Genomic DNA, 23,319 nt, shown 5'->3' on the forward strand with positions numbered 1-23,319 from the left:
ATTCAAAAAATATATACTAGTGGAACCTCGAAAGTTGTGAACCTTGAGACCTGTGAAGGGTTTGGTATCTCATATTTTAAAATGCTAACAGTGATGTGAGGTAGGTTGGAATCTTGTGTAGTAGAGATTTGTAAACAGCAAGGGGGTAATGAAGTGATCTACGGGACTTCAATAAGGACCAGACATCCTTTTGATACAGGATGCAGTGATATTAAACCTATGGTAGATGGCATCCGAATGTTTATTAGTAGTGACTGCTGAATTCCGATACATGGTGTCACCATAGTCAAGAACTGCCAGGAAATCTGACTGTACAATCTGCTTCCTGCTGTTTAGGGAGATGCATGATCTATTTCTATAAAAGAAGCCTACTTTAAATCTCAGCTTCAATCTCAAATCCAAAAGCCCAGATATTTATAGGTGGGAACCTGCTCAATGAAAGAACCATCCAATGCATAAATGTGAAAGCCATCTAAAATATTTCTATGAGAATTAGAAAACAGCATACATGTAGTTTTTCCTGCATTAAGTACCAATTTAAATCAACAAGGACTTTCTGCAAGGCGACAAAATCAGATTACAGCTCCAACGTAGCCTGGTCAGACGTTGGGAAATTCCATACATAACAGAGTCATCTGCATACAGATTAATGTTACAGGTTTTTGCAGATAAACCAATATTATTTACATAAATAGTAAAGAGGACAGGTCCCAAAATCGACCCCTGAGGGACACCTTTAGTAATATCGAGGTAACTTGACACCATCAGAGAGCACACAGGTGGCCTATGTCAGGGAGAGTACCCCAAAAACATTCCAGGCCACTAGGTATCCACTACTAATTCACTATTATAGTGCCTTTGGCATCCTCTGCTGGAGAGTTGGACTGGGACTTGACTTTGCTGTGCTACAGTGCATTTGGAGAGAATAATTTGGTGCTATTATGGCAGAGATTTGAGTTGTAATTCATAAATTGCCATTTAGTTATTAAGAGGCAGATTGGTTACTGTTAGAGGCAGAGCCTGACTTGCGAGGGCGTGTGCCATTTCCCAGGGAATATTAAAACTACTCTGGCACCATAGGTAACTTTAAACTCCTGGTAATATGCTGGGCTTTGAAGTGGCACCACTTTTTTATTCATTTCATTGCACCCTTTTCTCCAAAATACTGTAGCAATTTTCAATCAGACAACGAGGGAGAGACAGACAGACAAGGCAAGAAGGGTCTTCTATGCCATCAAAAGGACATAAAAAACATAAAAACATCAAATTCGACATACCAATTAGGATCTGGCTAAAAATACTTGAATCAGTTATAGAACCCATTGCCCTTCATGGTTGTGAGGTCTGGGGTCCGCTCACCAACCAAGAATTCACAAAATGGGACAAACACCAAATTGAGACTCTGCATGCAGAATTTTGCAAGAATATCCCACGTTTACATCGTAACACCAAATAATGCATGCAGAGCAGAAGTAGGCAGATACCCGCTAATTATCAAAATCCAGAAAAGAGCCGTTCAATTCTACATCCACCTAAAAGGAAGTGATTCCCAAACCTTCCATAACAAAGCCGTCACCTACAGAGAGATGAATCTGGAGAAGAGTCCCCTAAGCAAGCTGGTCCTGGTGCTCTGTTCAAAAACACAAACAGACCCCACAGAGCCCCAGGACAGCAACACAATTACAGTAAACCCAACCAAATTATGAGAAAACAGAAAGATAATTACTTGACACAATGGAAAGAATTAACAAAAAAACCATATAAAACTAGAATGCTATTTGGCCCTAAACAGAGAGTAGACAGTGGCAGAATACCTGACCACTGTGACTGGCCCTAAACAGAGAGTAGACAGTGGCAGAATACCTGACCACTGTGACTGGCCCTAAACAGAGAGTAGACAGTGGCAGAATACCTGACCACTGTGACTGGCCCTAAACAGAGAGTAGACAGTGGCAGAATACCTGACCACTGTGACTGGCCCTAAACAGAGAGTAGACAGTGGCAGAATACCTGACCACTGTGACTGGCCCTAAACAGAGAGTAGACAGTGGCAGAATACCTGACCACTGTGACTGGCCCTAAACAGAGAGTAGACAGTGGCAGAATACCTGACCACTGTGACTGGCCCTAAACAGAGAGTAGACAGTGGCAGAATACCTGACCACTGTGACTGGCCCTAAACAGAGAGTAGACAGTGGCAGAATACCTGACCACTGTGACTGGCCCTAAACAGAGAGTAGACAGTGGCAGAATACCTGACCACTGTGACTGGCCCTAAACAGAGAGTAGACAGTGGCAGAATACCTGACCACTGTGACTGGCCCTAAACAGAGAGTAGACAGTGGCAGAATACCTGACCACTGTGACTGGCCCTAAACAGAGAGTAGACAGTGGCAGAATACCTGACCACTGTGACTGGCCCTAAACAGAGAGTAGACAGTGGCAGAATACCTGACCACTGTGACTGACCCTAAACAGAGAGTAGACAGTGGCAGAATACCTGACCACTGTGACTGGCCCTAAACAGAGAGTAGACAGTGGCAGAATACCTGACCACTGTGACTGGCCCTAAACAGAGAGTAGACAGTGGCAGAATACCTGACCACTGTGACTGGCCCTAAACAGAGAGTAGACAGTGGCAGAATACCTGACCACTGTGACTGGCCCTAAACAGAGAGTAGACAGTGGCAGAATACCTGACCACTGTGACTGGCCCTAAACAGAGAGTAGACAGTGGCAGAATACCTGACCACTGTGACTGGCCCTAAACAGAGAGTAGACAGTGGCAGAATACCTGACCACTGTGACTGACCCTAAACAGAGAGTAGACAGTGGCAGAATACCTGACCACTGTGACTGGCCCTAAACAGAGAGTAGACAGTGGCAGAATACCTGACCACTGTGACTGGCCCTAAACAGAGAGTAGACAGTGGCAGAATACCTGACCACTGTGACTGGCCCTAAACAGAGAGTAGACAGTGGCAGAATACCTGACCACTGTGACTGGCCCTAAACAGAGAGTAGACAGTGGCAGAATACCTGACCACTGTGACTGGCCCTAAACAGAGAGTAGACAGTGGCAGAATACCTGACCACTGTGACTGGCCCTAAACAGAGAGTAAACAGTGGCAGAATACCTGACCACTGTGACTGGCCCTAAACAGAGAGTAGACAGTGGCAGAATACCTGACCACTGTGACTGACCCTAAACAGAGAGTAGACAGTGGCAGAATACCTGACCACTGTGACTGGCCCTAAACAGAGAGTAGACAGTGGCAGAATACCTGACCACTGTGACTGGCCCTAAACAGAGAGTAGACAGTGGCAGAATACCTGACCACTGTGACTGGCCCTAAACAGAGAGTAGACAGTGGCAGAATACCTGACCACTGTGACTGGCCCTAAACAGAGAGTAGACAGTGGCAGAATACCTGACCACTGTGACTGGCCCTAAACAGAGAGTAGACAGTGGCAGAATACCTGACCACTGTGACTGGCCCTAAACAGAGAGTAGACAGTGGCAGAATACCTGACCACTGTGACTGGCCCTAAACAGAGAGTAGACAGTGGCAGAATACCTGACCACTGTGACTGGCCCTAAACAGAGAGTAGACAGTGGCAGAATACCTGACCACTGTGACTGGCCCTAAACAGAGAGTAGACAGTGGCAGAATACCTGACCACTGTGACTGGCCCTAAACAGAGAGTAGACAGTGGCAGAATACCTGACCACTGTGACTGACCCTAAACAGAGAGTAGACCGTGGCAGAATACCTGACCACTGTGACTGGCCCTAAACAGAGAGTAGACAGTGGCAGAATACCTGACCACTGTGACTGGCCCTAAACAGAGAGTAGACAGTGGCAGAATACCTGACCACTGTGACTGGCCCTAAACAGAGAGTAGACAGTGGCAGAATACCTGACCACTGTGACTGACCCTAAACAGAGAGTAGACAGTGGCAGAATACCTGACCACTGTGACTGGCCCTAAACAGAGAGTAGACAGTGGCAGAATACCTGACCACTGTGACTGGCCCTAAACAGAGAGTAGACAGTGGCAGAATACCTGACCACTGTGACTGGCCCTAAACAGAGAGTAGACAGTGGCAGAATACCTGACCACTGTGACTGGCCCTAAACAGAGAGTAGACAGTGGCAGAATACCTGACCACTGTGACTGGCCCTAAACAGAGAGTAGACAGTGGCAGAATACCTGACCACTGTGACTGACCCTAAACAGAGAGTAGACAGTGGCAGAATACCTGACCACTGTGACTGACCCAAACTTAAGGAAAGCTTTGACTATGTAGAGATTCAGTGTGCATAGCCTTGCTATTGAGAAAGGCCGCTGTAGGCAGACCTGGCTCTCAAGAGAAGACAGGCTATGTGCACACTGCCCACAAAATGAGGTGGAAACTGAGCTGCACTTCCTAACATCCTGCCAAATGTAGGACCATATTAAAGACACATATTTCCCTCAGATTACACAGAGCCACAATGAATTTGAAAACAAACCCAATTTTGATAAATTCCCATATCTATTGGGTGAAATACCACAGTGTGCCATCACAGTAGCAGAGAGATAGGGGGGTAGAGAGCGAGAGATAATTATCATTTGTCAATCCTTAGAAAGAATCAGTAGGCCAGCATATTTTGGGGGATTATAAACTTTATCCATCTTGGAACAGTAATGAGTCTTTTTCGAGCATAAGGTGAGGGGGGGTTTACAAGAGCCAACTTCAAAACAAATATCCCACCGCTTTTCAAGCAATGTCAGATATGAAGGACACTTTTTATGGATTTACTCTAAAACAGGTCTCTGGAACGGCCCTAAAATGTCTGAGATGCCTAAATATTCCTACTACCTGTATATATTGTTTACTATACAGCAGTTTAATTTACACAGTATTACATTTGATGGCTTACTGTATTTCTATCAAACAACACTGCTCTACGTTTACTAAGGTATTAGGAGAAAGTTGCAACCAATAACTGTCTGTCACGGTAGACTGACATTTTGAAACTTGGAGACAGTAATATTCTTTACTGCAACTGTCTCTTATCCAGGCCAAGCACATCCTGCTCTAACCATAACATTAGTGGATACCCCTCTGACCCTGAACTGTGTCCAAATCTATATCACCTCTGCCCCTGCTGCACCCTCAGCATATCCAAACATTAGACATGCAGTCCCTTTCTCCCTCAAACCCTGCCCACAGGAAGTGTCTCTTCGCTGGAGGAAATGGAGGCCAGATGTGGGGGTGTCCCACAGCTTTGGGCAGTGGGGTGAAGGGTGGCTGTGTGACAGGAGGGAGGGGAAAGTATCCCTGTTGGAATTTGTGCAATTCATCACTATGTTAGCTTCCATTCTTTGGGATTGGTTTGAGTGTTATTTCAAAGTATCTGGCATGTGGGAAAATAATACGAATTTAACATGCAATGGAGTTTTTCTTCAAGGCTGCCAATGTTTCACACACAAAATATTGTAAGAATAATTGAAAAACCCCTGTGTAGAGTCATAACTCACTCACCACCGTATAATAGATCTATTAAATAGCAATTCTGAGTCCAAAATAACCTGTCGGGAAATGAGATATTAAAGCAGTGTGTTTGCAGTCATCATTAAAGCTTTGGGTTACACCATTGGAGATCTCTGCTTTACTACTGCTCATTTCTCTCGTTGAATTAGAATAGATGTGGACTGAGGTCATAGCTAAAGTATAGAACATTCCGGTGGATGTCAGCCATGCTATAACAGACATGGTCCCTCACACACAGCAGTTTCACTGTGTCTTATTATGACAGTTTAGCTGTGAACTGCTTCATTATACAAGTAGATTCACCAGAACTGGAGGGTTCAGAAATATTGCCAGTCAAGTTGTCTTTTTCCAGCATTTTTGATTTCGATGGTCAGTCTTTTCATTGTTTGGTGTGTTACCACTGCAGAAAACTTAGTAAAAAAAGAGAAAATAGTGGCCGAAACATTATGTCACATCCCTGACGAGGAAATGAAATGTGCAACATCAATCAGGCAGAGTAGAGGAGATCAAAGAGCGCCCCACACCCTCCATCTGGTTCTGTTTGGGGAGACTTTTTTTCCCCTGCCTCTCTCCTTCGTTCATTCCCTTTTTCTACTCTGAGACTGGGTTCTTCTTGTTTTTTCTGTCAGGCATTCCTCCATGTTACAGAGACAATGACATAGTGGCACGCAAGGTAGAACCAGTCAGAAGACGATACCTGTCTCAGTTCTTATACACCCCTCCGTTTTATATCTGAACTGGAGATGATTTACTGTTTCTCTGACTGAGTGAAGGTCTCAGGTATACCCATATGCTGTCATCACATCTCTATATCCGAATGTGGAGTCATGTTTGTGTTACAGGGATGTTTGTGTGTATATGCGTGTGTGTCTATTCATGTGGTGCATGTGTGTGTCTGTGTGTATAAGGGCAGGTAGGTGTGTATGTCTGTGTGTATAAGGGCATGTAGGTGTGTGTGTCTGTGTGTATAAGGGCATGTAGGTGTGTATGTCTGTGCATATGCGTGAGGGTGTGTATATAACCTCCACATGTGATAACATTCTGCCGTCTCTCTCAGTGGAAATATTTAGGCTAAGTCCTCGTTTGAGCGTGCAGTTCAAACAGGAGAAGGCAGAGATTTCTTACCTTTTCCAGACGTCGGCTATCTCCAGGGGGCTTTCCATACAACACAGGGTATTGTGAGTACGCTTGGCCCCTCTTTGGAAATGTGCTGTGTATATGTGTGTTTATATCAACCCTGATATCCATTTTCCATTATTCCGTTAGCTCTGAGATATTTATTTTTACGGTGAGGGTGTTCAATGGAATTGTAATGTATAAATAGTTTGATCAGTCACAGGCGTCTCGATGACTCTGATGAGGACACACTAACAATGCCCCCCATTGTACCAATTAAAGCTAGTCTTTCATTGAAACAATAACAAAGCGTCACCCCACCTCTGTTTTGGTAAAAAGCTAAGGGATGAGCCTGGAGAAAAGTATCGAGGTCAGCACAGGTGCATCAAAGCTGGGACAGAGAGACTGAAAAACAGCTTATTTCTCAAGGCCATCAGACTGTTAAATAGCAATCTCTGGCCGGCCTACACCCAGTACCCTGGCCGGAACATAGTCACTAGCCGGCAACCACATGGTTACTCATCTCTGCACCTTGTCGGCTGCTGCCATACTGTATGTACGTAGACATGGAACACTGGTCACTTTAATAATGGAACACTGGTCACTTCAATAATGTTTACATACTGTTCTACCCATTTCATATGTATATACTGTGTTCTACTCAAGTCTATCCTATTCAACTATTGCTTTAAATGTACTATTCTATCCACGTATTCTTTAAATATACTATATATTCTATTCACATACTGTCCATAATGTCCACACATTCCATCACTTATATACACTACCGTTCAAAAAATGTTGGGGTCACTTAGAAATGTCCTTGTTTTTGAAAGAAAAGCTCATTTTTTGTCCTTTAAAATAACATCAAATTGATCAGAAATATAGTGTAGACATTGTTAATGTTGTAAATGACTATTGTAGCAGAAAACTGCACATTTTGGGGGGAATATCTACATAGGTGTACAGAGGCCCATTATCAGCAACCATCACTCCTGTGTTCCAATTGCACGTTGTGCTAGCTAATCCAAGTTTATCATTTTCGCAGTTGGTCGCAGTTGTAAATGAGAACTTGTTCTCAACTGGCCTACCTGGTTAAATAAAGTTTAAATTAAAAAAAAAATAATTCTAAAGGCTAATTGATCATTAGAAACCCTTTCTCAATTAAGTTAGCACAGCTGAAAACTGTTGTTATGATTAAAGAAGCAATACAACTGGCCTTCTTTAGACTAGTTGAGTAACTGGAGCATAAGCATTTGTGGGTTCGATTACAGGCTCAAAATTGCCAGAAACAAAGAAAATCCTTCTGAAACTCATCAGTCTCTTCTTGTTCTGAGAAATGAAGGCTATTCCATACGAGAAATTGCCAAGAAACTGAAGATCTCGTACAACGCTGTGTACTATTCCCTTCACAGAACAGCACAAACTGGTTCTAACCAGAATAGAAAGAGGAGTGGGAGGCCCCGGTGCACAACTGAGAAGGACAAGTACATTAGAGTGTCTAGCCTGAGAAACAGACGCCTCACAAGTCCTCAACTGGCAGCTTCATTAAATAATACCGGTCAACGGGTGAAGAGGCAACTCTGGGATGCTGGCCTTCTTGGCAGAGTTCCTCTGTCCAGTGTCTTGTGTTCTTTTGCCCATCTTAATCTTTTCTTTTTATTTGCCAGTCTGAGATATGGCTTTTTCTTTGCAACTCTGCCTAGACCCTAACATATTTGCAAAAGGCTTTTCTAATGATCAATTAGCCTTTAAAAATTATAAACTTGGATTAGTTTTTAACACAACGTGTGGAACACAGGAGTGATGGTTGCTGATAATGGGCCTCTGTACACCCATGTAGATATTCCATAAGAAAATCAGCCGTTTCCAACTACAATAGTCATTTACAACATTAAAAATGTCTACACTATATTTCAGATCAATTTGATGTTATTTTAAAGGACCAAAAATTAGCTTTTCTTTTAAAAACAAGAACATTTCTAAGTGATCCCAAACGTTTGAACGGTAGTGTATATATACTGTATATATAGGATTGACCATCCAGGATATCAAAATGAAAACCATGTTTTGAGGCTATACAGTGTTTGTTTACATTTTCATTGTTTTACTCCACTGTTTGTAAACAATCTTATATTTGGTGTACTGGTGGGGTACGACAGTTGACGTTTATAAGTTCTTTTTTTCAAGAATCAATGGGTATATATCATTATTGATGTCCAAAGATAAAGGGTTCTAGCTTTAAAGGGAATGTTGCTTGTATTACTAGGCCTATACGCTGACCAGTGTTGGGTATTCATTCAGGTCAGTTTCCTGATTATACCAAGATAATTATTTTAAATCAACAGATCACCGATTCCCCCAACTTTACTGCCCATCTGGACCGGACAGTGGAAGTCTGGCATGTGTTTTATCTGGAAAGTTTGGCACGTACTTAATCTTGGTAGGTAAAACAGATGTAGGTGAATTTTGTTTGTGTACTGTAAGTATGTTGACATGAAGTCTCTTTCCGCAGGTCCACATTTCTTCAGAGAATAACCCACACCACATACTAAATGCACTCAAGTGATTCCACATATAAACATTGTACCCTAGTGCAACACAACCCAACGTCCCTGATGCATTCAGTGCACTTTTACATTGGAGGGCATTCATGGAACTGTTTTGGACTGAGGCCTATTCGAATCGAATCTCAAAAGTCAAGCAATAGATTTTGTTCTTGTGTTGTGGATGTCTGCAATGTTTGAGAACTGAGTGATGGTGGTGGAACTGAAGGGTATGTTCATGTTCTGGCACAGAGGATGAAACAAATGTTTCCAGAGGCACCCCTTAGATTCAGAACCTCTCATTCTTTCCTTTACTTGAGCTAATTTTGCTATTAGACTTCACTGCTACTCTGGTATGCCAGTTTCCCCTTTAGCCTACCGCTCAGAAGACTGTGCCAGGTCTCCAGTAAAATAAAGTGAATCTGAACACACTGTCTCTGAGGCTTTTTCTGACTTACAAAACAATGGAACTGTGAAATTGAATGCAATGAAACTGTACAGACGATTCAGTTCGATGAAAGGTTAAGATAATGACAGCCTAGTTCTATAGTATCTATCTCTCTAGAACTACTAAAGAGTGTTTTTTCTCTTCCTCATGCAAAGCCTCTAATTATTCTAAGAAACCTGGGCACACTAACAAGGTCTGTCCTGAGGAGTTATAGTACATCATGTGAGGAGAATATTGTCTAGTTCCTACTTTCAAAATCCAAAGGAATTGATGATGGTGTTGAGTTGTGGAGACTTTAAGAAGGGAAAAGGAGGTATGGGGGAGGGGAGCTACTTGTTTTGGAAGAAATCTGGAACCTATAAACTTGGACAACTTATACGAAAAAGAACGGCAGAATATCCTCATCTGATTGGTCAACCCACGTGCCTTTGTCTCCGCCTCATCCCTTTACCCTTACCAATCACAAAACGCATTCTCTTCCTGTTATGCTTGGCCTGGCTGTGCCTTAGAACCCATCTGGACCAATCTGTGGAACAGATGGGTGGGAACTTACAAGTTCCATCCTCTTTCTTCTTTAAAAAGCCAGATGCAGGTTGGCTGCTGTCTTACATTGAGCTAGGATACTGGACGCAACTGCCGTTCTGAATGTAGCGAGCAGATTGTATTGTTAAATTGTTGTCATGTCTAGATGTAGGCAACATATGGATTTCCAATACTGAGAATTGATTATTTTTCCATTTGCTTTCTATTGCTAGCAGACCTGGCAGATCACTTCTGGTATTTCTATATACAGGCTTGCCATAGAACAGAGAAACTAAAGGAGGCATAGCCCATTAGAGGCCCTGAATGAGAGAACAGAGGAGTGGGATAGAAACAGTGTAGCTGTAGAAACAGGGTTAGGTAGATAGACTGCCATGAGAGAGGATCCGTCAAGCTGTGGTGAATACCCTGAGGGAGGGGTGGTGTCCAGCGAGGAGGAGCCAGACTGTGCTCCAAACAAATGCCCTGTGGTGGTGGCAACACCAGGGGCTGGCGGGCGCAAAAGGGTCACCAGGAAAGACAACATTTCATCGCCAACAGAGGACAACAAGTCAACGACAGGAGGGCCTCCCAGTCTGATCCCATCAGGACCCAAGAGGCCTAAGAAGAGTCCCCAGCCCTCCCTGTCTCCTCTCCCCATCCCAGGCCAGCCCCTGGAGGACCCACAGCACCAGCGGGTGGTCGCCAATGTACGGGAGCGCCAACGGACGCAGTCCCTGAATGATGCCTTTGCCTCGCTTCGTAAGATCATCCCCACGCTGCCGTCAGACAAGCTGAGCAAGATTCAGATCCTGAAGCTGGCCTCACGCTACATTGACTTCCTCTACCAAGTCCTGCAGAGTGATGAGATGGACGCCAAGCTGGCCAGCTGTAACTACCTAGCCCACGAGAGACTCAGCTATGCATTCTCAGTGTGGAGGATGGAGGGGGCCTGGTCCATGTCCGCTACCCACTAGCCCTCCCACTTACCTCTCTAACACCCTCTCGCCCTCCCCTCCTGCCCCCTCGCCCTCCCACAGCTGCGCCCTCCGGACCAAATCTCCCATGACCTCTGACCCCTGCTCTCTGACCCTCATCCTCACACCATCTAACTCCTCCACCACTCTACACCAGGTATGCACGATACAAACCATTCATACTCAATAGTATCTTTCCAAAACAAAATCTCACTGTTTTATATTTCATGCAAAGAAGTAGTAATTCAACAGATCTGCTGAAGGTGATCAGAGATGAACCTGGTGTTTTAATTTAGTATCAAATGCAATGCTGGACATTTGCCAGAATGAAACCTAATAACTAAGCCAAGTAAGTAAATCACAAGGGAGGATCATAGAACAGCACATCTTAGGTCCCCACAAATCTGTTTTTACATACAAGGTATACTGTAACTATTCTACAAGATCAGTTTGTCCTGAAAATTGATATACGATGGTAGCTAAATGTAGCCCATGATTATCATCATGAGTATGGACCTAATAGGAGGCCATTGTTCTGTTATTTCATACATTTAGTAAGAAATAGCCTTTGAACGCTAACAAATCACACCATACACAATCTTACTTGTATTCTAGTTTCTCTACATATACAAATTGTATTTGGACAAGAAATCATCAAAGTAATCATATACAACTTCGTAATAGACTTGATGTTTTTTTTTAAATATATATATTTGTATATTTATGTGATATGCATAAGAATAAATTCCTCCAGAGAGAGAGAGAGAAAGAGTTTTACCCAGCCAGCCATAACTCATTGTACCTAGTCTCATCATTTTAGATAATAATAATAATATTAATCGGCCTTTGAAGCCAAATGATTGTGAAAAAAGCAACATTACAAGTTTCACTTTCCTTCACCCAAACCAAGTCCCCTTTTTGATTATTTTGGTAGTAAAACCGTCCTTTGAAATTCTTTCCTTTTGGACGAAAATGAGATAGATCTTGACGAGGCTGAAGAAAAGAACCTGGTTTTGAGAAACCATGCAGCAGTTAGCCATCAAAGGAGAAGCGAGGGCTGTCTACTGCACTCCCACAAACCACTAAGTTAAATGAAAGAGGTGCCATTGATTCTTCCAGCTCCACATCTCCATGGTAAAGATGGCTATCAGACACCTCATCAGTGGCTGTGCCTCCCTTCACCAGTGGCCACACATTTGCCATTTGAAACCACTGCTTTACCCACTTCACAAGAGGTACCGTTACCACGCTTCTGAGGGATGTCTTGTTCATACTACAGTCAGCACAGTGTGTTCATACAACCTAGCACACATTGACATGTTATTTGCTGTGACATTCTCAAACACTGTCCTCTAGAAATTGTGTTTGAGGCGAATGAAAGTGAAATGTCCTTTGACCCTTTCTTGAATACCAGGTGAAATGAATATAGGAGGAATAGGCGGTTAGATATGAGTGATGCATCCTCAGTGTTTGTGTTTGCTGGGATGGCCGTTGTGTCTGCAAGCTGATTCTGAAGGAAGACATGATTTGCTCCTTTGTCATTAGTGTCCTGTAGTATTCTCCAGCTAATGTCTTCTTAACCTTTCTCATGTTCTCCCTGCAATTCTGTGGGGTTGCTTTGGAATATGTGTGTGTGTGTGTGTGTGTGTGTGTGTGTGTGTGTGCCACATGAATACAGATTTGTATTCTGTCAGGGAGGCGTCAATGTTTATCCCTGTCTTTCATGGAGATCAAATATACATTGGTGTTTTAGCCTGCTTTGTTCTTGTTGCTGAACTTATTGCCACACTCTGGCTTTCGATTGGACGTTTACTTATATTTATTGCGTTTACTATTGCCTTTATATGCATGTTTATTGATATTATCCAGTTGCATTTAATCAAAATACCACATTTTACAAGGACATGGTCAACAAAACACACAGCCCTGACCTCCAGGGAAAATGGACGTAAACATTTTAATACTGAAGGGAGTTATGCCCATTACCAGTTTAACTGTTAAAGTGCAGAGATTTTATTAGGCATCATGAAATAAGAATGTGTTTTCTTTAAAGCAAAAGGAAATAGCATATTTAGCATTAGGTTTGAGCACTTACAGAATGTTTCTATCTTGTGTCTCCCCAGCATAGGACCAAGGCGATTGAGAAGCCTTCACGTTGGTCTGCAATCCCTTTGATTACTGGTTTGTACTTACACCTCTGGACCAACTAAATCACAGATCTCAGCCCTGCCCTCACTCTGGAGAGGTACTGTAGAGACTCGGCTTCCTCGCGCGCACACCGAATCGTCAGGGCAACAATTTTGAGCTACTAGCAGGCCTGGAAGACAGACAACTATAGCATTTTATGACCTGGAAATTGCAACTTTGACTTAGAAACAGTTTTTTACACAAATGTAAGTCATGTGAATGTTCCTTTTCTAGTATGAATGCATGTAGTCACAAACAATAGAACATTCTTGATTAAAAGGGAATCAGTTGCTGTAAAGAATGTATTTGTATTACAATTGTAGATATGTGGATAAAACATGCCTTGTGATTTACTTGTCCATATAATAAAATGTGTGTCTCATCTTATAACCGGTCTCACCTTTAACCCTGTACTGCGACGACACCAGCATGGTCCACCATCAGCCTTCAATATTTGGAGATGGACGATGACACAATGGCATTTCTAAACATCAAATACATATGAAATACTTGGACTATTATCCTTCTTTGTGTTTGTGTGTGAAATAACCTGGGATCTATCTACGAGTTACCCTGTCAGCCTTAATTAGTGCTCTAGAACATACGCCTCGTTAAGAAGTCTGCTCTGGCAGACTAAGGTATAATTGCACATAAAGCTGTTGTTCTTTTGGGGGAAAATAAGGCCTCTAAAATATTTATTGGTTGGAAAGAAATCTTGTGATATACCCAACCACAGAAGCACATGTGGATACATGCATTAATGGACCATGAGAGTGTACACTGTATATCAAACATGTCACACCTACACATGTGCACACACAACATTTTCAATTTTAATTAAGAGAAAATCAGTACAAAATAGACATTCTTTCTATACACACATAGGAAATATGGAGGAAACAAACAAGGTCAAATAAAAGTATGAAAGTATGAAAAAAGATTCAATGTCATTTTTTGTTATTCTAAACTTGTTAGTGAAGGCTACCAATACATGATTCAAGGCACATGTGTGATGCATTTTGGTCTTGAGTATCTATTTACAGTGACTTTAGCAAGTAGATCATAAAAAGGACAAGAAGTCGATCATAAAAAGGACAACATAAAAAGAAATGGTGAGGAGTGGCCCACTGGCAACTAAGACAAAATGAGTGTGGCCCATAGACCCCTGGAAAACTTTACAGGAGAGCTAATGTACAGTATTCAACACACTCTAACAGAGTTAAACCCTTCATAGACAACAGATACCCACTGGTGCACTACGAGACAGTCACAACACAGTCACTGTCAGTTCTATGAGACAGTCACAACACAGTCACTGTCAGTTCTAAGAGACTGACAACACAGTCACTGTCAGTTCTAAGAGACAGACAACAGTCACTGTCAGTTCTACGAGACAGTCACAACACAGTCACTGTCAGTTCTAAGAGACTGACAACACAGTCACTGTCAGTTCTAAGAGACAGACAACACAGTCACTGTCAGTTCTAAGAGACAGACACAACACAGTCACTGTCAGTTCTAAGAGACAGACACAACACAGTCACTGTCAGTTCTAAGAGACAGACAACACAGTCACTGTCAGTTCTAAGAGACTGACAACACAGTCACTGTCAGTTCTAAGAGACAGACAACAGTCACTGTCAGTTCTAAGAGACAGACAACACAGTCACTGTCAGTTCTAAGAGACAGACAACACAGTCACTGTCAGTTCTAAGAGACAGACAACACAGTCACTGTCAGTTCTAAGAGACAGACAACACAGTCACTGTCAGTTCTAAGAGACTGACAACACAGTCACTGTCAGTTCTAAGAGACAGACAACACAGTCACTGTCAGTTCTAAGAGACAGACAACACAGTCACTGTCATTTCTAAGAGACAGACAACACAGTCACTGTCAGTTCTAAGAGACAGACAACACAGTCACTGTCAGTTCTAAGAGACAGACAACACAGTCACTGTCAGTTCTAAGAGACAGACAACACAGTCACTGTCAGTTCTAAGAGACAGACAACACAGTCACTGTCAGTTCTAAGAGACAGACAACACAGTCACTGTCAGTTCTAAGAGACAGACAACACAGTCACTGTCAGTTCTAAGAGACAGACAACACAGTCACTGTCAGTTCTAAGAGACTGACAACACAGTCACTGTCAGTTCTAAGAGACTGACAACACAGTCACTGTCAGTTCTAAGAGACTGACAACAGTCACTGTCAGTTCTAAGAGACTGACAACACAGTCACTGTCAGTTCTAAGAGACAGACAACACAGTCACTGTCAGTTCTAAGAGACAGACAACACAGTCACTGTCAGTTCTAAGAGACAGACAACACAGTCACTGTCAGTTCTAAGAGACAGACAACACAGTCACTGTCAGTTCTAAGAGACAGACAACACAGTCACTGTCAGTTCTAAGAGACAGACAACAGTCACTGTCAGTTCTAAGAGACAGACAACACAGTCACTGTCAGTTCTAAGAGACAGACAACACAGTCACTGTCAGTTCTAAGAGACAGACAACACAGTCACTGTCAGTTCTAAGAGACAGACAACACAGTCACTGTCAGTTCTAAGAGACAGACAACACAGTCACTGTCAGTTCTAAGAGACAGACAACACAGTCACTGTCAGTTCTAAGAGACAGACAACAGTCACTGTCAGTTCTAAGAGACAGACAACACAGTCACTGTCAGTTCTAAGAGACAGACAACACAGTCACTGTCAGTTCTAAGAGACAGACAACAGTCACTGTCAGTTCTAAGAGACAGACAACACAGTCACTGTCAGTTCTAAGAGACAGACAACACAGTCACTGTCAGTTCTAAGAGCGTTTGAATGATGGTGGCTGATTCTATTTAATTTTATACAAGTCTTTGAGGCGACCTTATGGGCAAACATTGCCCAGAGTCTTGAAAACAAAACATATAGCTAATACAAAGAATAATGAATAATGAACAATGAAAACTGGCAATAGTTATGACCTTCTTGCACATACATGGTCTCCTAGACACACATAGCTATCCACAGTGGTTGGTACAGAGTATAAGAGGAAAGGGCTAAAATACTTGTTAGCATGGTTACCATTCTCTCTCTCTCAATGCCAACTAGGGGTGAGGATGCAGCTGAGGTTAGAGAAGAATGTCTAGTTAAGACAACCTTGATGTGTATCACCAGTCGGAGCACCAGCACAGAGAGCATGTTCCTTTCAAAAGGTGCCTTGTAAATATTGTTTTAGACAGAAGTGGATGCTCTCTCTCTCTCTCTCTCTCACTCTCTTCGATTTTGTATAAAAAAAGAACATGACTCCTTCAATATGGAAAACACAATAATACGCAGTAATAGAGAGCATATGATACATTTAAACAATCAGCCACACTCCAGAGGTATGGGGTCATATACAAAATAATATTGTGAATCTTGTGAAAACACATTTCATAAATATGTCTTCTGAATTTGATGGTGGACAGTTTCTTTTCATTCACCGAATAGCTTCCAACAATGAGCGCAATCTAGATGAAATGCCCATTAAGACAAACTACATAACATCTAGAATGAATGTAGAAAATGGAACTGTGAAAAGTGGAATGTGGAAAACATTTCAACTCACAACAAAAACTATCTACATTGGATGTCATTTCATGAACACACAAAATAGGCTTGAGGAATTCTCACAAACTAGTTTCAGTTTGGAGCAGGCTTAGTGTGGATGTGTATAGGTACAGTACATCTGAAAATTAATAATCAGCATGATGTCAAGTACTGTATCATACATTCGAGTGGAGATGGACTCTCTCCACAAGGTCTATAGGAGAAGTATACACCATCATAAAGCTACATCTCCATAGTGCTAACAGTAATAGTCTGTTGGATGGTCCATAAAGAAGGTTTTCACATAGAATAACACACCAAACCAACCGTATTGAGCTCTACTTGATATAGCCAACCATATTGAGCTCTACTTGATATAGCCAACCGTATTGAGCTCTACTTGATATAACCAACCGTATTGAGCTCTACTTGATATAACCAACCGTATTGGGCTCTACTTGATATAACCAACCGTATTGAGCTCTACTTGATATAACCAACCGTATTGAGCTCTACTTGATATAACCAACCGTATTGAGCTCTACTTGATATAACCAACCGTATTGAGCTCTACTTGATATAACCAACCGTATTGAGCTCTACTTGATATAACTGCTTGTGGATAATAACAAGGCAACTGAACTGTGAAATGAATGTACACAATAAAATAGTCATGTCTACAGGTCAAAATGGTGGTCCTGAAAAAACAAACATCAACTTAACACAGTAACCTCACTGGTCCAACTGCAGTGATACGGTCACACTGCGGACATATTTAAGACAGATTTCTTTGGGAGATGTCCATTAAGTGCATTAGAGCATTTGACTAGCATAATAAAACTACTAATAGCCCTCAATGGTAACTACCGTAGGAATGAACATACATTTTGTATTTCCTCCCAAACAGTGGTAGGTCTTCAGCTCTTCATAAGATCAATTGGTTTATTTATTTCAGTTTGGTCCTCATCATGTCAGTAAGACATAAAGGGAAATCGTGTGCGAATGAAATGCATTTCTGACTGTGTGTGTGTGTGTGTGTGTGTGTGTGTGTCTATGCAAACAATGTATAGAGACATGTGTCCATGTGAACCATGTATAGAGACATGTGTCCATGTGAACAATGTATAAAGACATGTGTCCATGTGAACAATGTATAGAGACATGTGTCCATGTGAACAATGTATAGAGACATGTGTCCATGTGAACCATGTATAGAGACATGTGTCCATGTGAACCATGTATAGAGACATGTGTCCATGTGAACCATGTATAGAGACATGTGTCCAAGTGAACAATGTATAAAGACATGTGTCCAAGTGAACAATGTATAAAGACATGTGTCCATGTGAACAATGTATAGAGACATGTCTAAGAACAGCAGTGGAATAATCAGAATACAATCAGAGCAAACAGGAAGTTTTTGCAAATGCACTTAGAAATACTAATTTGTGTATACATGCATGAGTCTTCTTAGAATGTGAGTGGATTTCAGAGGAGAAAAATATCTTCCAATCCTCAAAGTTGAACAGGTAATTAAATAATCTAGAGCCCCCCCCCGGCGTTTGGAATTTTCAACGGTTCACATTACGGAATGCACAGTGCAAAAACAGATAAAACCACATCTTCATTTTCTTCTTTAGTGGTTAAACTGAATATTAATGACATCATCAAGGATTGACCGAGCCGGTCTCGGTCTCTCTCTCTCTCCAGGGCCATCCTCAGAGCCACTGACTGGTGTCTGCTCTGCCCACGGACACAACAAGAGACACCCACAGACCTGGTGCTAGTATTGCTTTACTATAAGTGCCTCAGTAAGACCTATTATGTCTGTGCTTTCATTTTTAATTTTTATTTTAAAGGCCAAAAAGTTGTCAATATCACGGCACCGGGCTGGTATCCTTCTGAATACACACAATACAAATGATTCTGTATTGCTGACCATGGACAGAGTTAGTTTAATAATCAGTTGTATGAGAATATCTTTTATCTCACATATACACTGACAGGGCTTTGGTGTGGTGTCAGAAGGCTACATGAGTTCCACTGTGTTGAGTTCATTCTTCACTGTGTTAAGGTGCGCTGCATATAGTCTGAGGAGAATGGACGGTGGTCTTTGAGGCACTGTGTGATTTTAGGGCCTCACTGGTTAAGGCAGAGATCCACAATCTACACTCCTCCCCCTCGTCGTGTGACAGGGAAGGATCTCCGAGGCTATTGGGATGTCCTGAAGGAGAGGTCTGTGAGGTTAAAGGTCAGCATCTTCTACATGGAGTCCTCATCTTGCTCCATAGGCTCGTCTGGGTGGCTGGGGGAAACACAGAGATGATGGTTAGGAAAAACATAACGCATCACATTTGTAACATACTGTACAGAGGAGTCTGCCCTTCACTGTGAACATTGTGGGGAATATTTAGGAGTGTTGGGTACTGGTGGTCAAGTCATACCTCCTGCTGGTCAGGACCCCCACAGACAGAGAGGCCAGAGCATTGACAGCATCAGTCTCCTCACAGTCTCTCCTCTGAGCACCCAGGTAGGACAGTCCCACAGAGCTACTGAACAGCTTCAGGGACTGCCAATACTGACCTGAAAAACAGGTAACTTTATTTGCCTAAACCAAAGCCAGTAAGCACAAACACTTGGATGAGAGCTGTGGGCACTTCGGCTGCAGTCAGAAGGTCTGGATGTCCAACTAACATAAATGCTAGTCCCTCCTACCACATGGGTCCATATGGTGAAAGATCAATATCATTAATAGCCTTGTAGCCTACTGTATTAAATCATTGTGTGTACTCAGGAAGTCTCTGCATTTTACAATAATTAGGATCAGACAAGAATAAAGGGATATACAGTGGGGCAAAAAAGTATTTAGTCAGCCACCAATTGTGCAAGTTCTCCTATTTAAAAAGATGAGAGAGGCCTGTAATTTTCATCATAGGTACACTTCAACTATGACAGACAAAATGAGGGAAAAAGAATCCAGAAAATCACATTGTAGGATTTTTTATGAATTTATTTGCAAATTATGGTGCGAAATAAGTATTTGGTCAATAACAAAAGTTTCTCAATACTTTGTTATATACCCTTTGTTGGCAATGACAGAGGTCAAATGTTTTCTGTAAGTCTTCACAAGGTTTTCACACACTGTTGCTGGTATTTTGGCCCATTCCTCCATGCAGATCTCCTCTAGAGCAGTGATGTTTTGGGGCTGTTGCTGGGCAACACGGACTTTCAACTCCCTCCAAAGATTTTCTATGGGGTTGAGATCTGGAGACTGGCTAGGCCACTCCAGGACCTTGAAATGCTTCTTACGAAGCCACTCCTTCGTTGGCCGGGCGGTGTGTTTGGGATCATAGTCATGCTGAAAGACCCAACCACGTTTCATCTTCAATGCCCTTACTTAAGAAAGGAGGTTTTCACTCAAAATCTCACGATACATGGCCCCATTCATTCTTTCCTTTACACGGATCAGTCATCCTGGTCCCTTTGCAGAAAAACAACCCCAAAGCATGATGTTTCCACCCCCATGCTTCACAGTAGGTATGGTGTTCTTTGGATGCAACTCAGCATTCTTTGTCCTCCAAACACGACGAGTTGAGTTTTTACCAAAAAGTTATATTTTGGTTTCATCTGACCATATGACATTCTCCCAATCTTCTTCTGGATCATCCAAATGCTCTCTAGCAAACTTCAGACAGGCCTGGACATGTACTGGCTTAAGCAGGGGGACATGTCTGGCACTGCAGGATTTGAGTCCCTGGCGGCGTAGTGTGTTACTGATGGTAGGCTTTGTTACTTTGGTCCCAGCTCTCTGCAGGTCATTCACTAGGTCCCCCCGTGTGGTTCTGGGATTTTTGCTCACCGTTCTTGTGATCATTTTGACCCCAAGGGGTGAGAACTTGCATGGAGCCCCAGATCGAGGGAGATTATCAGTGGTCTTATTATCAATATCTTCCATTTCCTAATAATTGCTCCCACAGTTGATTTCTTCAAACCAAGCTGCTTACCTATTGCAGATTCAGTCTTCCCAGCCTGGTGCAGGTCTACAATTTTGTTTCTGGTGTCCTTTGACAGCTCTTTGGTCTTGGCCATAGTGGAGTTTGGAGTGTGACTGTTTGAGGTTGTGGACAGGTGTCTTTTATACTGATAAATTCAAACAGGTGCCATTAATACAGGTAACAAGTGGAGGACAGAGGAGCCTCTTAAAGAAGAAGTTACAGGTCTGTGAGAGCCAGAAATCTTGCTTGTTTGTAGGTGACCAAATACTTATTTTACACCATAATTTGCAAATAAATTCATAAAAAAATCCTACAATGTGATTTTCTGGATTTTTTTCCTCATTTTGTCTGTCATAGTTGACGTGTACCTATGATGAAAATTACAGGTCTCTCTCGTCTTTTTAAGTGGGAGAACTTGCACAATTGGTGGCTGACTAAATACTTTTTTGCCCCACTGTACAAAAATACAATAGAGAGAGAAATAGAGAGGGAAAAGGGGGACACGGGTGTCCTTTATTTGAGACATGAGGAGTTGAATGACTGTTTACCTACCATGTATCTGTATGACTCTCAGTAGTGAGCGAACACTGTTAGCATTGGGCTTCTGCAGCAGCACCTCCTCTGACAGAGGCTCCTGTATGGACAACACAGTGAGACAGGAAGGCATCAGACCACTCATCAACAACATTCACCTTAACAGCCCTCCCTAGATTTCCTCTTACTCATATCATTGAATATTCCTTATGAGGGAATACACTTCACATAAACCTGTGTGGTATACTTAACATGATTTAGGAATGGGTTTTAAAGTAGTTTATAAACTGCTTTAATGCACCTTAAACCAGTCTCACCTCAATACCCAGCAGAGCGCTGACGCAGGCCTCAGAGGCGTCACAGATGGCCGTGAGGTCGTGACCTCCCTCCAGAGCCATGATCACCCGGCCTCCAGCCAGACCCATCAGCTGCCGGGTAAGAAACCCAAAACCTGACGGACGCATCCACATCAACACAGTTAATATGGGATCTGGTGGCCAACTAAGCACGGGAACTTTGCATGTAGCCTAAATCATGTTCAATACGGCATTTCAACCCCTTTTCTAGATTGACAACATGGGAATATACTGCAGGGCATGTATCAATCTTTACGACATTTACAGCGCAGATTAACATACAGTAAATCCCTAAAGACACACACTTACAACACTAACAAAAATACAACTACAGATGTAGGATCTTAATTTGAGACAGTTTGCAACAGCAGGAAAATAATCCTGCAGCAACAAGAAATGTAAATGATTATGTGGATTTTTGTTGAGTTGATCCATTTTTCGTGAGGGGAAAATCAAGTCTGAAATTTCAAAGTGGAAAGTACAAGCTTTAGGAGCCGTTTTAAACATCAAATACACTACAAGTTGAACAGTTCCTAAATTGCAGAAAAGTTATCCTGCAACAGGATGATTACATTAAGATTCAACATCTGTATTGTCCCTCCAACTTGATTTTTTATCATTCCATTTTATATTGTGTACCAGGTCAATGCTTATAAATGTCTTATCTTCCATTTATCAAGAACTAACTAGCAAAGATCTAAAATAACTTTATAGGCTATAGCTCGGGGTCTAATGTGTACTGAGGAAAACCTTGCTTACATTTGGAGGTGACCTTGTAACCCCCTAGAGGTGCAGGGTGTCCCTCTGCTGCATCGAACCCCGAAGAGACCAGGACCACGTCAGGGGAGAACTCCTGAGCTATGGGCATCACCACCGTCCTGCAGGGAGAAACATTAAACAACATCTATGTCATTTAGTCCACTAACAGCCCTGGCTGTTTCAGACAGTGAGGAGAGCATGGTTGGGGTTGAGCTGCTAGGGAGTGGGCCTCCTGTTGTTTTCTGGGCTGGTGTCCATCACCCCTCTCTGTCAGAGAGTCAACCAGCACAGTGCAGAGCGGAGCCGCCAGCTAGCAAGGAAGCTAACGCAGGCATCTCCGCTGCCGCCCGAGTTCAAAGCCGCCATAGGCGCGTCTGGTTCCCATTTGGAGCTTGTCACTCTCCTCACGTCACTGACAGCCTGCCATCTGGGATCCATTTGGGTTCATTATCCTGCGTTTGGATTCCTCCAGCCCAGACCCCCCCACTCCCCACCACACTAACTAACCCCGCCTCCCCTGTAGACCAATAAAACCTTCCATACTCCCCTGTGAGCCCAGCTATAGACAGACTACAGGGAGAACAAGAGAGAGAGGGAGAGGGCTCATTAAAGATCAATCAGAGAGAGGGAAGGAGAGAGGAGAACAGGAATGAGAGAGGAGACAGGGAGGTGGGGAGGGGTGTAGAGGTATGTGGTGGATGGCAGCATTCCCTACCCCTGGAGTTTAGAGAAACCGACTGACAATATTTCA

General features: G+C 42.6%; 2 protein-coding genes across 2 annotated transcripts in view; one reads left to right on the forward strand and one right to left on the reverse strand.

The window, feature by feature from the left end:
- Positions 1-6,582: 6,582 nt before the first annotated feature.
- On the forward strand, positions 6,583-14,266 carry twist3. Its single transcript, XM_031794353.1, has 4 exons — positions 6,583-6,720; positions 9,007-9,101; positions 9,174-11,305; positions 13,272-14,266. The coding sequence occupies exon 3, from the start codon at positions 10,567-10,569 to the stop codon at positions 11,146-11,148; it is 582 nt and encodes a 193-aa protein (XP_031650213.1). The 5' UTR covers positions 6,583-6,720; positions 9,007-9,101; positions 9,174-10,566; the 3' UTR covers positions 11,149-11,305; positions 13,272-14,266.
- LOC109908089 (histone deacetylase 7) overlaps positions 14,149-23,319 on the reverse strand; it is a 92,876-nt gene continuing 83,705 nt past the window's right edge. Inside the window, exons 22-26 of the mRNA XM_031793320.1 lie at positions 22,569-22,687; positions 21,771-21,904; positions 21,472-21,553; positions 19,369-19,507; positions 14,149-19,229 (exon numbers count right to left, since the gene is read on the reverse strand). Of these exons, the coding sequence (XP_031649180.1) occupies positions 19,187-19,229; positions 19,369-19,507; positions 21,472-21,553; positions 21,771-21,904; positions 22,569-22,687 (517 nt within the window). The 3' untranslated portion in view covers positions 14,149-19,186. The remainder of the gene's footprint in view (positions 19,230-19,368; positions 19,508-21,471; positions 21,554-21,770; positions 21,905-22,568; positions 22,688-23,319) is intronic.

This window comes from Oncorhynchus kisutch, linkage group LG17 (genome assembly GCF_002021735.2).
Source record: "Oncorhynchus kisutch isolate 150728-3 linkage group LG17, Okis_V2, whole genome shotgun sequence".
NCBI lineage: Eukaryota > Metazoa > Chordata > Actinopteri > Salmoniformes > Salmonidae > Oncorhynchus > Oncorhynchus kisutch.

Bases quoted from the DNA above. Each gene is read 5' to 3' on its own strand.
- twist3 (XM_031794353.1), top strand. From the start codon at position 10,567: ATGAGAGAGGATCCGTCAAGCTGTGGTGAATACCCTGAGGGAGGGGTG.